The sequence below is a fragment of the Calypte anna genome, chromosome 5A, assembly GCF_003957555.1.
Source record: "Calypte anna isolate BGI_N300 chromosome 5A, bCalAnn1_v1.p, whole genome shotgun sequence".
Taxonomy (NCBI): domain Eukaryota; kingdom Metazoa; phylum Chordata; class Aves; order Apodiformes; family Trochilidae; genus Calypte; species Calypte anna.
This window is the reverse complement of record NC_044251.1, coordinates 10252019-10261855: the sequence shown is the minus strand read 5'-3', so window position 1 is coordinate 10261855 and position 9837 is coordinate 10252019. Positions and strand designations below refer to the sequence as shown.

Genomic DNA, 9837 nt, shown 5'->3' with positions numbered 1-9837 from the left:
GCGGTCAAGCGCGCGATGACCGGAGGGGAAGGGGCGGGGGAGGAGGGGGCGTGCCCGGCACAGCGCGGCGGCCAACGGAGCCTCCGCAGCCGCCCCCGCCCCGCTCCGCCCCCGCGGCGTCCGGACCCGCACCTCCCGCCGCGCAGCGCCCGGCCCACTCCCCACTCCCCCCTCTTTCTATTCCTCCTCCGGGCCGGGGATTTTCCACTGACCGCGGGGATGCTGCGCCGCCTCACCGCGATGCGGCCTCACCGCGATGCCCACGGGGACCCTTCGCGGCCTCCCCCACGCCGTCCCCCGGGACAGCGGCTCTGTGCCGGGAGGACAGGGCACCGGCCAGGCCCAGGGCCAGCGGCACTGCTCGCTGGGAGAGGTCTCAGGGAACGCCCCTTCTCTTGGTACCCCCAACCCTCTTCGGCCACCGAGAGACCAGGCCACGGCCTGCAATGGTGGATCTGTCCCGGGGACACACCACCAGCTCAGCCCTGCCCTCTGGATGCCCACACTAAGCTCCCGAGAGCCACCCTGCAGGAAGGCTACTCCTTGGCTTCGCTGGAGAAAAACTAGGGTGAAGCTTCTCATCTCATAACCTTGGTAACGGATTAAAAAAAGCCACCCCTCCAGCACCTGCCTCGAATACCTGACCTTAGGGTGTCTTTGCCTGACATACTTACACACACGTTCTGAAAGCTCTTACCATTCCTTTTCACAGTACAGATTAAGAAATTACTGAAAAACTAGCAAATGTCCCCATCTTTCCCTTCTGTGTCAAGGTAACGTGACTCCTGTCAAATGTGCAGCCTTACCTATGGGTTTGAAACAAAGTCTGTCACTGTTCATGGGAAGATAATGACAAGGTGCAAACATGTTTAAAGCAGGACTTGGAGACAAAAAACCCCATCTCCGTGCAGTCTTTTGCTTTTTCCTCTTAACATTTCCAGGTCCTCACCTCTGTATCTCAGTGAATTCCTATGTCTTTTTCTTAAGGTGAATTACCATGACCACTCTTCCAGAAGCTCACACTTCTTGCTCTTCATACTGCTTTTTCTTTTATACCCTACTTCATTTTTGTTACTTCTCCCTGTCCCCATCTCAATTGTCAAACCAAAGCTCCTTCACACCTGTAATTTCAAATATTTCTTCACTTTTTAAAAATTCTGTATCTCTGCTTTAAATTTATTGGATTTTTCCCACTTCCACTCCATCTATAAACTTCTTGCACTCTCTTTGTGACTACAGCATTTTCTCCCTGCTTTACTGCAGTTCTTTGCCGTTATTTTTTCCTCTGCAGGCTGGCTTACCTTTTATCTTTTGAGATCCACAAAATGGAGTGAATTGCTCACAGGAAGATTGTATCTGCAGTTAAAGCTAACGGGCACACTCCAGGACTGTGGGAGAGGGGGAATAATAAAAAAAAAAAACAAAGGGCAAGTGAGTTACAGAGCTGTAGCTTTATGTCAGTGCCAGGTAAGTCATTAAAAATAATAATTGGGAAGTATTAAAGAGAACACAATACAAACACTTATTAAGTCTCTGTACAGAAAGCCAGGTTTCTAATTTATGATGTGCATAGACAGCAAAGAAACAGAAAACACTCCTTTAGCCTTTGGAAAAAAAAAACATTACTGAAAAACAACCACCCCCAAAGACCTTGTAATAAAGGATACAAAAATAAACATTAATGCAGTAAGGATTGGTAAAAGACAAATGGAAAGACCTAGTCTCTTTTCATCATGGCAAGAGACATACATCAGTAAAACCTGCGTTGTTTCCAAATGTTATTAAAAGCACAGAGGGAGCCAGCAGTGAATTACCAGCGTTTGCCAACAGCAGGAGCTCCCGATGTAGATCAGGCCTAAGGTGAGAGTTTAACCGAGCGAGACAACACCGTGGCACTGCCCCGGGGTAGAGCGGGGCCACGGCGCGGGGTGCTGCGGGTCAGACGCCATTTGCCCCGGGGTGACACCCCTGCTTCCGGACCGGAGCTCCCCCCGCCTCACCTCCGCCGAGGCTCCTCCCGCTCGGCCGCGCTCACCCCGCCCGGCAGCCGCCGCCCCGCGGGGGCTTCGCGCTGCCCTCCGCGTAGGTCGGACGGGGCTCGCAGACCCCCCGCGACCGTGTGTGGAGGGCGGGGAGCGAAGCGGCGAGACGCCCGCCCCCCGCCGCAGCACCCACCCTTCCCGCGGCGAGCGAACGGAGCGCCGGAAGCGTGTGGCTGTGCGGCCCGGCCCGAGCACCCGAGGGGGTTGGGCCGCTGCGCGGCGGTTCCGGGAGCGGTGTGGAGAAGCGGCGGTACCGCTCAGGGGGCGGGATAGAGGAGCGGCGGTACCGCTCGGGGGGCGGCATGGAAGAGCGGCGGTACCGCTCGGCTTCGGGGGCGCCCATCGCGCTGCGGCGCCGCCAGCACAGCGCCTCCTGCCGGGAGCTGTCTGTGCGCTGCCCCCGGCTGCAGCTCCGCTCCCTCAGCGCCGCCACCTCCGCCGTCTGGCTGGCGGCCTACGGGCTCTTCGTGCTCAGCGAGGTACCCGACACCCTCCGCCCCTCGGCCCGCCGGACTCGCCCCTTCCCGCCGCCCCTCACACCTCTCCGCGGCTCCAATCGCCGTGCCCGTCAGGCTGTGTTCCGCGGCAATACCAGGGGGCAAGCGGGGGCTGTGGGCGGCTCCAGAGGGAGCTACGCGGTCCTTGCCGACCTGCTCTAGGGGCGTGGATTAGGTGAGCCAAACAAGGTGGCCACAGCCGGTGGGAAGGCGGTGCCCGTGTATCCTGGGCCTCCTCCACGCTCCAGGAACACCGGGGCGATGGCTCGTGAACAGTATATGGTGAAAAGGAGAGAGTTGTGCTAAGCAGGGGCTAAGAGTCCACAGGCTGTGGCCTGGGGGTGGGTTCTAGGATGCCTCTGTTGGTTTGCAGCCTCTTGCTGAATAGGATAGATGTGTTGGGTGTTGAATATGGGTGTTGAGGGATGCCTAATGCATTCTTCTGAGTCCAAATAACAGACGTTTACTTGGGGAGATGAACTGCAGGAATTTGGAATAAGGGATATATTGAAGAAGGTGAGTGACTGCTGATCCCCAAAGGGATGTTGCTGAGTGACTCAGAGAGCACTGCACTGTGAATAGCATCTACTTGCTTCACGTTTCATCTGAGGCAGTACGACCTTGGCAGTGCAAATTTAAAAGCTGCTGAAAAATCCACAGGTATTAACTTAGTGGTCTTATTGTTGACCCACACTTGCAGAAAAGGACCAGCCTCTAGATCCAGATCTGTTGTCTCCAGATTAAAGTAAATAGCTTGACTGAAGAACCACTGGTCATCAAGACCAACACTATGACTGTTGCTCTTAATTTTTGTCAGTAATGTTTCCCAAGGAATGAAGACAGAGATTGTGACATGACTCAATTGACAGGTTTCTGATCCAAAAAGATGGTTCACATTCTTGTAGATGAAAGGAATCTGTGTTTAAATTTTATTTGTTACAAAAGCATACACCCCAGACAGAGGTTACCACTGTCTTCGTCCTTGGTGTTACAAATGCTCATGCAGTCATGTGCAAGTGACTTCAGTCCTTCCTTTCTGCCAGAAAACCAGATCTAGAAGTTTCTCTTTTTGTGGATCCCAGTGTCTGTAATTTAGCACTGTTATTGTTTTGGATTTTTTCTGTGATAACAAACTTTCAGAGAAGTCCTGTATCCTTTCTGTTTGACTGTGCCCATGTCTTCTTTACCTCAAATGGTGGTGCAAGCCCAGCTTGAGTGGTAGCCCATGGAGTTCTGGTGCTTTGCAAAGGGTCAGTTATGCTTCTGACGTATGGGTGCCTGGCCTGGAGCTCTCTAAAATGTTACATAAGTAGGTTGTGGTTTGCAGACCTCTAGGATTTATTACTGATTTTCATCAGTTATATATTATTTTATGTAACAGCAGTCCCAAGAGTGCAGCATGCAAAAGATATTTGTCCTTAGGCAAAGCATGGGAGAAAACAAATGCTCTCTGGAGTGGTGTTAAAGGCAGGAAGAGAGGTGGGGTTTGAACAAATTTAGACTTGCAGTATGTAAGAAGAAAACCACCAGTGTTTTTTAAATCTCATTACACATATGATAAAAAGAGGTGAATAAGAGGATTGCCTCATAACTGTAGCTTAAATATAATAATTTATTGTGCAATATTCTTTGTCTAAAGTTGGGTTCAATTAATTTTAAGACCAGAGCTCTGTTTTTCCTTGGCTTGTGTTACAGAATAGTCTGGTGCTTTCTGCTGCTATCTTCATCACACTAATTGGCCTGATCATATACCTGCACTTTGTGAAAATTGACCAGGAATCCCTGCTGGTCATTGGCTCACTCGGGATTCAGGTGACTTCATCCTATGCTTCAGGGAAAGAGAGCACAACCTTCATTGAGATGAGTCGAGTTAAGGATGTGGTCATCAACGAAGCCATCCACATGGTAATCATGCAGTCTCTTGTCTTATGTATCTGGGGGCTCACATCCAGTGTGTTTTCATGAGTGTGACTTACCAGAGAGCTTAAATGCAGCAGAGGTTCACTGACATCTGTTTCAGATTTCTCTTTTTATTTTCCTATCTGTTTTCTCACCTTTAAAGGAGAACTTAAGCCAAGCAAATCACCTCAGAAAGGCAAATCCATCCCATAGATAATGCCACTAACGCTGAGCTAGTGGTGTTAGTTCTTTGTGTTGTACTCTTTCTTACAAATCCTGATGCCAAACTCTGTACATAGTCAAGGCAGGGATAAGAAGAAAGTCAACAGAAGAGATGATTTTTTCAAGTTCTGGGGTTTTCTGCAAAGCTCCTGTAGAAAAGCAGACTTCACCCTTCCAGCACCTGTGGTTCTTTTCAGGTGACAAAGTTACTAGAAAAAAAAAAATTAAGTTTTTTTCCTTTAATGTGTGTGAAGGGAGGAATGCTATAGATACAAATTTGTAGACATGACTGTGGCCTGAGGTGATTTGCCTACAGCCCAGTCAGTTTAAACAGATCCTGTTCCTGTGATAACTGCAGGCATTTTCATAGCATTTTCAAACTCTGGTGATTTTGTTTTGCAGCAAAAAGTTATCTACTACCTATGCATCCTCCTCCAGGACCCTGGAGATCCTCAGGGAATATCTGAGGTTGTGCCACTCTTTCAGGTGAGTTTGACTGGATGGTGGAGAAATCCAGATCTCCATCCTATGTGTGTGTTCCATTTGTCCAAGTGTATCTTTATTCCACTACAGGTTCTGATTACAGTTGCCTCTCCCTTACTGGGCCTTCAAGTTGGGTCTTACATTATTGTGGGATGGGTGGTATGAGAATTCTCGCTGAATTATGTCCTAGGGATGTTTTTTTTTCATTTGCTCTTCATACAAAGAATAGGAGCTGTGTGACCCAACCAGAAGCCTGCATGAAGTAGAAGTCTTTGGCTCATGTAGGATACTCTGAGGATTCATATAGCCCTCTGTGTCATCTCATGCTCTGTGTTACCATCATAACTGCAGCACTGTGTTCTGAAGTTGATTTTTCTCTCAGCCCTGTGTGCCAAAAAAGCTCATAAAAGCCTCTTTGGCATTCAAGTGACTTCCCCTGTCTCACTCCTTGACAAAGATCACAGTACAAGCTGTAAGCAATTTGCTTAATGTAAAATAACTTGTTTACTTTAGTGTCACCCTGTCTCCCCTTTCTCTTATTTCCTAACCTGTTCATAATGCCATTTTGGGAATGGATATTCTTTGTGCCTAACACAGCAATGCCCTGGTCCTTGAGTGGTGGTAAGCAGTGCAGAAGTGCCTCACATGATAAGACTGCTGAGGCTTACAGCCCTCTCTGTCCTTCTTAAGTCACCTGATGTTGGTGACCTGTCAGTTTGGAGTCCACATCCAGATTATGACTGGACACAGTCAATCTTCTGCTAAGTACCTCTAGGTATAAATAGACTATTCCACTGATACTTGCTGCTAACTTAGTTCCACAATTCTAAAGGCATCTACTAACAGTAATATAAATGAAATATGTCACACAAAGTCAAGGGGGGAAAAGAAAGGATTTGCTGGAAGTGAACATGTAATCCTGGCTGCACTCAGGAACCTGGTTTTAGTTATACCTGCTCCTTCCAGCTTCATAGAGGCTGCAAGGCATTAGTGTAGTTTATTTTTGTTTCCCCTAGTGCGACTTCGAAGAGTTTTATTTCCATGGAAATATCTGAGCATTGGTAGACTTGATTCCACCAGCAAGGAAGGCACAGAAAGAGCTGTGTCAGTTTATAATTCATTACCTGTCAGTAATTCTCACTTGAATGTATAAGTTAGTATGCTACTTAGCTTTGAAGGTGTGGTAATTAGTAAATTTATTGTCTCCTTTAAATAAATTGTCTCCTTTACCGGGTTCCTCTAAATTATGTCAGCCTTCAAAAATACAATTTACTGCATCACTGGGCCCAGGAGCACTTCTGTGCTGAACTGACCTAATGTTCCCTTAAAGAACACTTACAAGGAGAGTTGTTTGGTGGACTTTACACAGTAATGCTGTTCTAGGAGCTCAAAAGTCATGGGACCATAAGAACTGTGGGACTGGGAAACTTTCATCTCCTTGCTGGTTTTAATCTCATCTAGGTTAGCAGTGGTGGAAGAATCTTATACTTTGACCATTGTTTGCTGTTTGTGTGAAATTAATTGATGCTTTCAGTTAACCTTCTGTTGTCCTTTTGTTGACAGTCCTAGCAGAGGCCAAGGGTCAGGTGTCTAAATTCCCTGTCCTGAAGGTAGAGTGGAGGTCAGGTAGGATGGTGTACAGAAATATGCACTTTGGTAGGCCTCTAGAGGAGGTACAGCCACATGGAGAGCTGATGGGTTGGAAGGTGTGGATTTTCTTCCATGCTGTCAATGTGCAGCAAGAGCAGAGAAAGAGGAAAACTGCTTTGTTGACTCAGACAAACAGCAGAAGGGTGCTGCGTGTTTTGACCTGACAGCATTAGGGACTGGCATTTTTTTTCACAGAGCAGGTACAGCTTATGGAATAGCTTTGCATTCCTGTATCACCAGCTTACATCAAACACCTGGAGTTTTCTGAATTGTTTCTCAATGAACATGTAAAAAGGAAATCTGTTCTCCATTAACTTAATGTGAGAAAGATAACTAAATACCTTTTTGTTGCATTCCTCCTACCTATCTGCTTCTGATTGTCAGCTTCACCTCAGCCATCTCCATGTTTTCTTTCTTTGCCTGTCAAATGGCACTAGTGGAAAGTTAGCACTTTCCAGCTCCTTTGAAGCCAGTTCAGAGCCTCATTCTCTTGTTGTTTGACTTGAATTGTAGAGCTCCAAGCCACGTCTGGACTGCTTGATAGAAGTGTACAAAAGCTGTCAAGAAATCCTGGAGCAGAAGAAGACAGCTCCACAATCGAGTGATACAAAAGAGTAAAAAAAATCCAAGGCAGCAGGACTTGCGGAGAGACACACGGCAAATCAAAACAGGGCAAAGAGAAAACACAGACCAGCGCTTAAATCCTTTTCCCCACCTCTCCCTTCTTTCCGGGCCCAAATCACTTTGTTCCCGGTACCTCTGCCCCTCCGACCCCCAGCAGCACAGGGGACAGGGAGCGGGGTTACAGCCCGGACATCACAGGTTGTTCTCTGCTGCTCCTTCCTCCTCAGGGAGAAGCATTACTCAGTCTTCCCCGCTTCAATTTGGGGTTCCTCCCGTAGGACAAAGTCCTTCACGAACCCCTCCAACCTGAGTCCCTCCTGCCAGGGACAGTCCTACAGGAGCAAGCTGCTCCAGCCCACAGAGCCACGGGCTGCCTGGGGAGTGCTCACCTCCCCTGGCATGGGGTCCTCCATGGCTGCAGATCCACACCTGCTCCAATGGGATCCTCCATGGGTTCCAGGGGAACAGGGAGTGGTCTCACCGCCGGATGTAGCGGCACTTCTGTTCAGGGCACCTTCTCCCTCTCCTTCCTCACCGGCCTTCCATCTCTCTGCTCCGGCGCTGCGCCCCTCTGGTGTGGCTCTCTCCTCCCCATCCCTGCTCTGAGCTCTTTATCACCGGGTTTTTCCACTTACTTAATATGTTAATGGCAGAGGCACATCCATTGTCCCTGATGGCCTGAGGCAGGGACGGACATTTTGGAGCCGAGAGAGCTTTCAACAGCTTCTCACGGAGGGCATCCCTGCCCCCCTCACCACCAGCTCTTCAAAACCGGCACCACATCAGCCCAGAACACCTCTCCAGAGAAGAATAATAGGGACATAGAGCAAAGGAAGAAAAAAAAAATGCATCAAACGTTTACTCTTTAGTGGGTCTGAAAGTTCTGATAAACTCAAAATGTAACCTTGGACAAACTGCCAAAAAATGTGCATTTTCTTTGTTTCAATTTGGCTTTTTAAAAGATTATTTATTTAAATAATACACCACTCTAAATACCAAAACTGAGGGTAGGGTGGTAACTTTCTAGTCCACAGGAGAATTTCAGAAAAAAAGTAACAAATTAAAATATTCTGTTGCATTTAATGACGTTTAATGAAGTAAACTTAGAAGAGCAGTTTTGGCTTCTTCATGGATCTGCTCAAAAGAGTCCCATGGGATGGAAACCTAGAGGGAAGAGGGATCCAAGAAAGCTGGTGTATATTCAAAGATCACCTCCTCCAAGCTCAAGAACAGTCCATCCCAATGAGCAAGAAGTCAAGGAAAATGCCAGGATGGTGTGTGGATGAATAAGTTGCTCCTGTCAGAACTCAAACACAAAAAGGAAATACCCAGAAGCTGGAAGCAGGGACAGGTGACATGGGAGGAATATAGCAACACTATGGTGAGGAAAGACAAAGCCCACTGAAGGATATCAAAGGCAACAAGAAGGGCTCATGTTGGCACTTGAGTAGCAAAAGGAAAACAGAGAAAATGTGGACCCATTTCTGAATGGGGAAGGGGCATGATGACACAGGACATGGAAAAGATGTTGCATTAAAAAGGCCACATCAATTCCTCAGGGAATATGAGGAAAATGTGTTGTTGAAAATTATGGTAATGACTATGAATAAATTTTTATTGAGCTGTGCTCTTGGGAGTAACTTAAGGTTGGGAAATTCTTCTTTGTTGAAGAGCTAAAAGTTACTGTAACTTTAAACTGTTTTTTCTCTCTCTCTTTTTTTTTTTCCTTAGCAATGTAACTGAGACAATTAAAATATCAAAATGAGCTAAACCAGCCAATTGGCAGGAGCCAAGGGGTCATGCTTCATTGCATACAGTGCTGTACTACAGTAATTTATATAATCTGTACTTAAAACCTGATGGCAACACACCATCATCAATATGGTAGAGATAAAATGGGTTTTTTTCTGTGGTGCTATGAAGTTTGCAAGTCACAGGTTAATCCATGCCACAGGAAATATTTTGGCTGGCCAAGGCAGACTTTTGGGGATGTGCTGCTGGCTTAGGCGTAACATTGTCTAGATTTTTTTTTTTTTAATGGCTTTATTTCTCATAAATATTTTAAATGTTGGGGTTGGCCAGATTTTTAATTTAAGTGCTGCTCTAATGTAAGTTGATGGGTCTCTGAAGTAAGTAGAGCTGCTCCCTGATGCAAGTCCAGGCATAACTGGGAAGGGTGGATCAGAAGCTGGCTGTTAACAGCCCTGGAAGCATGACCATGTGAATGCTACAGCCAAGGTGCTTTGACTGAGAATGGGGGAGTTCAGTTCAAAACGTTCATCCAGGTTGTTCCTTCATGGGGGGGGGAGAAGTGGTCAAGGCTCAAGGGCTCAAGAAGAGCCCTATAGCAGCAGGAAGATTTGCTAAGCAGTGGGGAGAACACATCAGAAAATAAACTGTGTCTCAGCACAGTGGACAGA

At 47.3% G+C, this 9837-nt stretch overlaps 1 protein-coding gene across 2 annotated transcripts; it reads left to right on the top strand.

Moving 5' to 3' along the window:
- The first annotated feature begins 2135 nt into the window (after positions 1-2135).
- PIGH (phosphatidylinositol glycan anchor biosynthesis class H) lies at positions 2136-9075 on the top strand. 2 transcript variants are annotated; one of them, XM_030451786.1, is made up of 5 exons: positions 2136-2521; positions 2999-3055; positions 4235-4444; positions 5063-5146; positions 7307-9075. In XM_030451786.1, exons 1-5 carry the CDS (start codon positions 2345-2347, stop codon positions 7409-7411), a joined length of 633 nt encoding a protein of 210 aa, XP_030307646.1. In that variant the 5' UTR covers positions 2136-2344; the 3' UTR covers positions 7412-9075. The 2 variants fall into 2 exon arrangements, with proteins under 2 accessions (XP_030307646.1, XP_030307645.1); XM_030451785.1 differs by lacking the exon at positions 2999-3055 and having other exon boundaries at positions 2241-2521; positions 7307-7417.
- The last annotated feature ends 762 nt before the right edge of the window (positions 9076-9837 follow it).

Bases quoted from the DNA above. Each gene is read 5' to 3' on its own strand.
- PIGH (XM_030451786.1), top strand. From the start codon at position 2,345: ATGGAAGAGCGGCGGTACCGCTCGGCTTCGGGGGCGCCCATCGCGCTG. The intron at 4,445-5,062 runs GTAATCATGCAG...TTTGTTTTGCAG, and splicing joins TCAACGAAGCCATCCACATG to CAAAAAGTTATCTACTACCT. The intron at 5,147-7,306 runs GTGAGTTTGACT...CTTGAATTGTAG, and splicing joins AGGTTGTGCCACTCTTTCAG to AGCTCCAAGCCACGTCTGGA.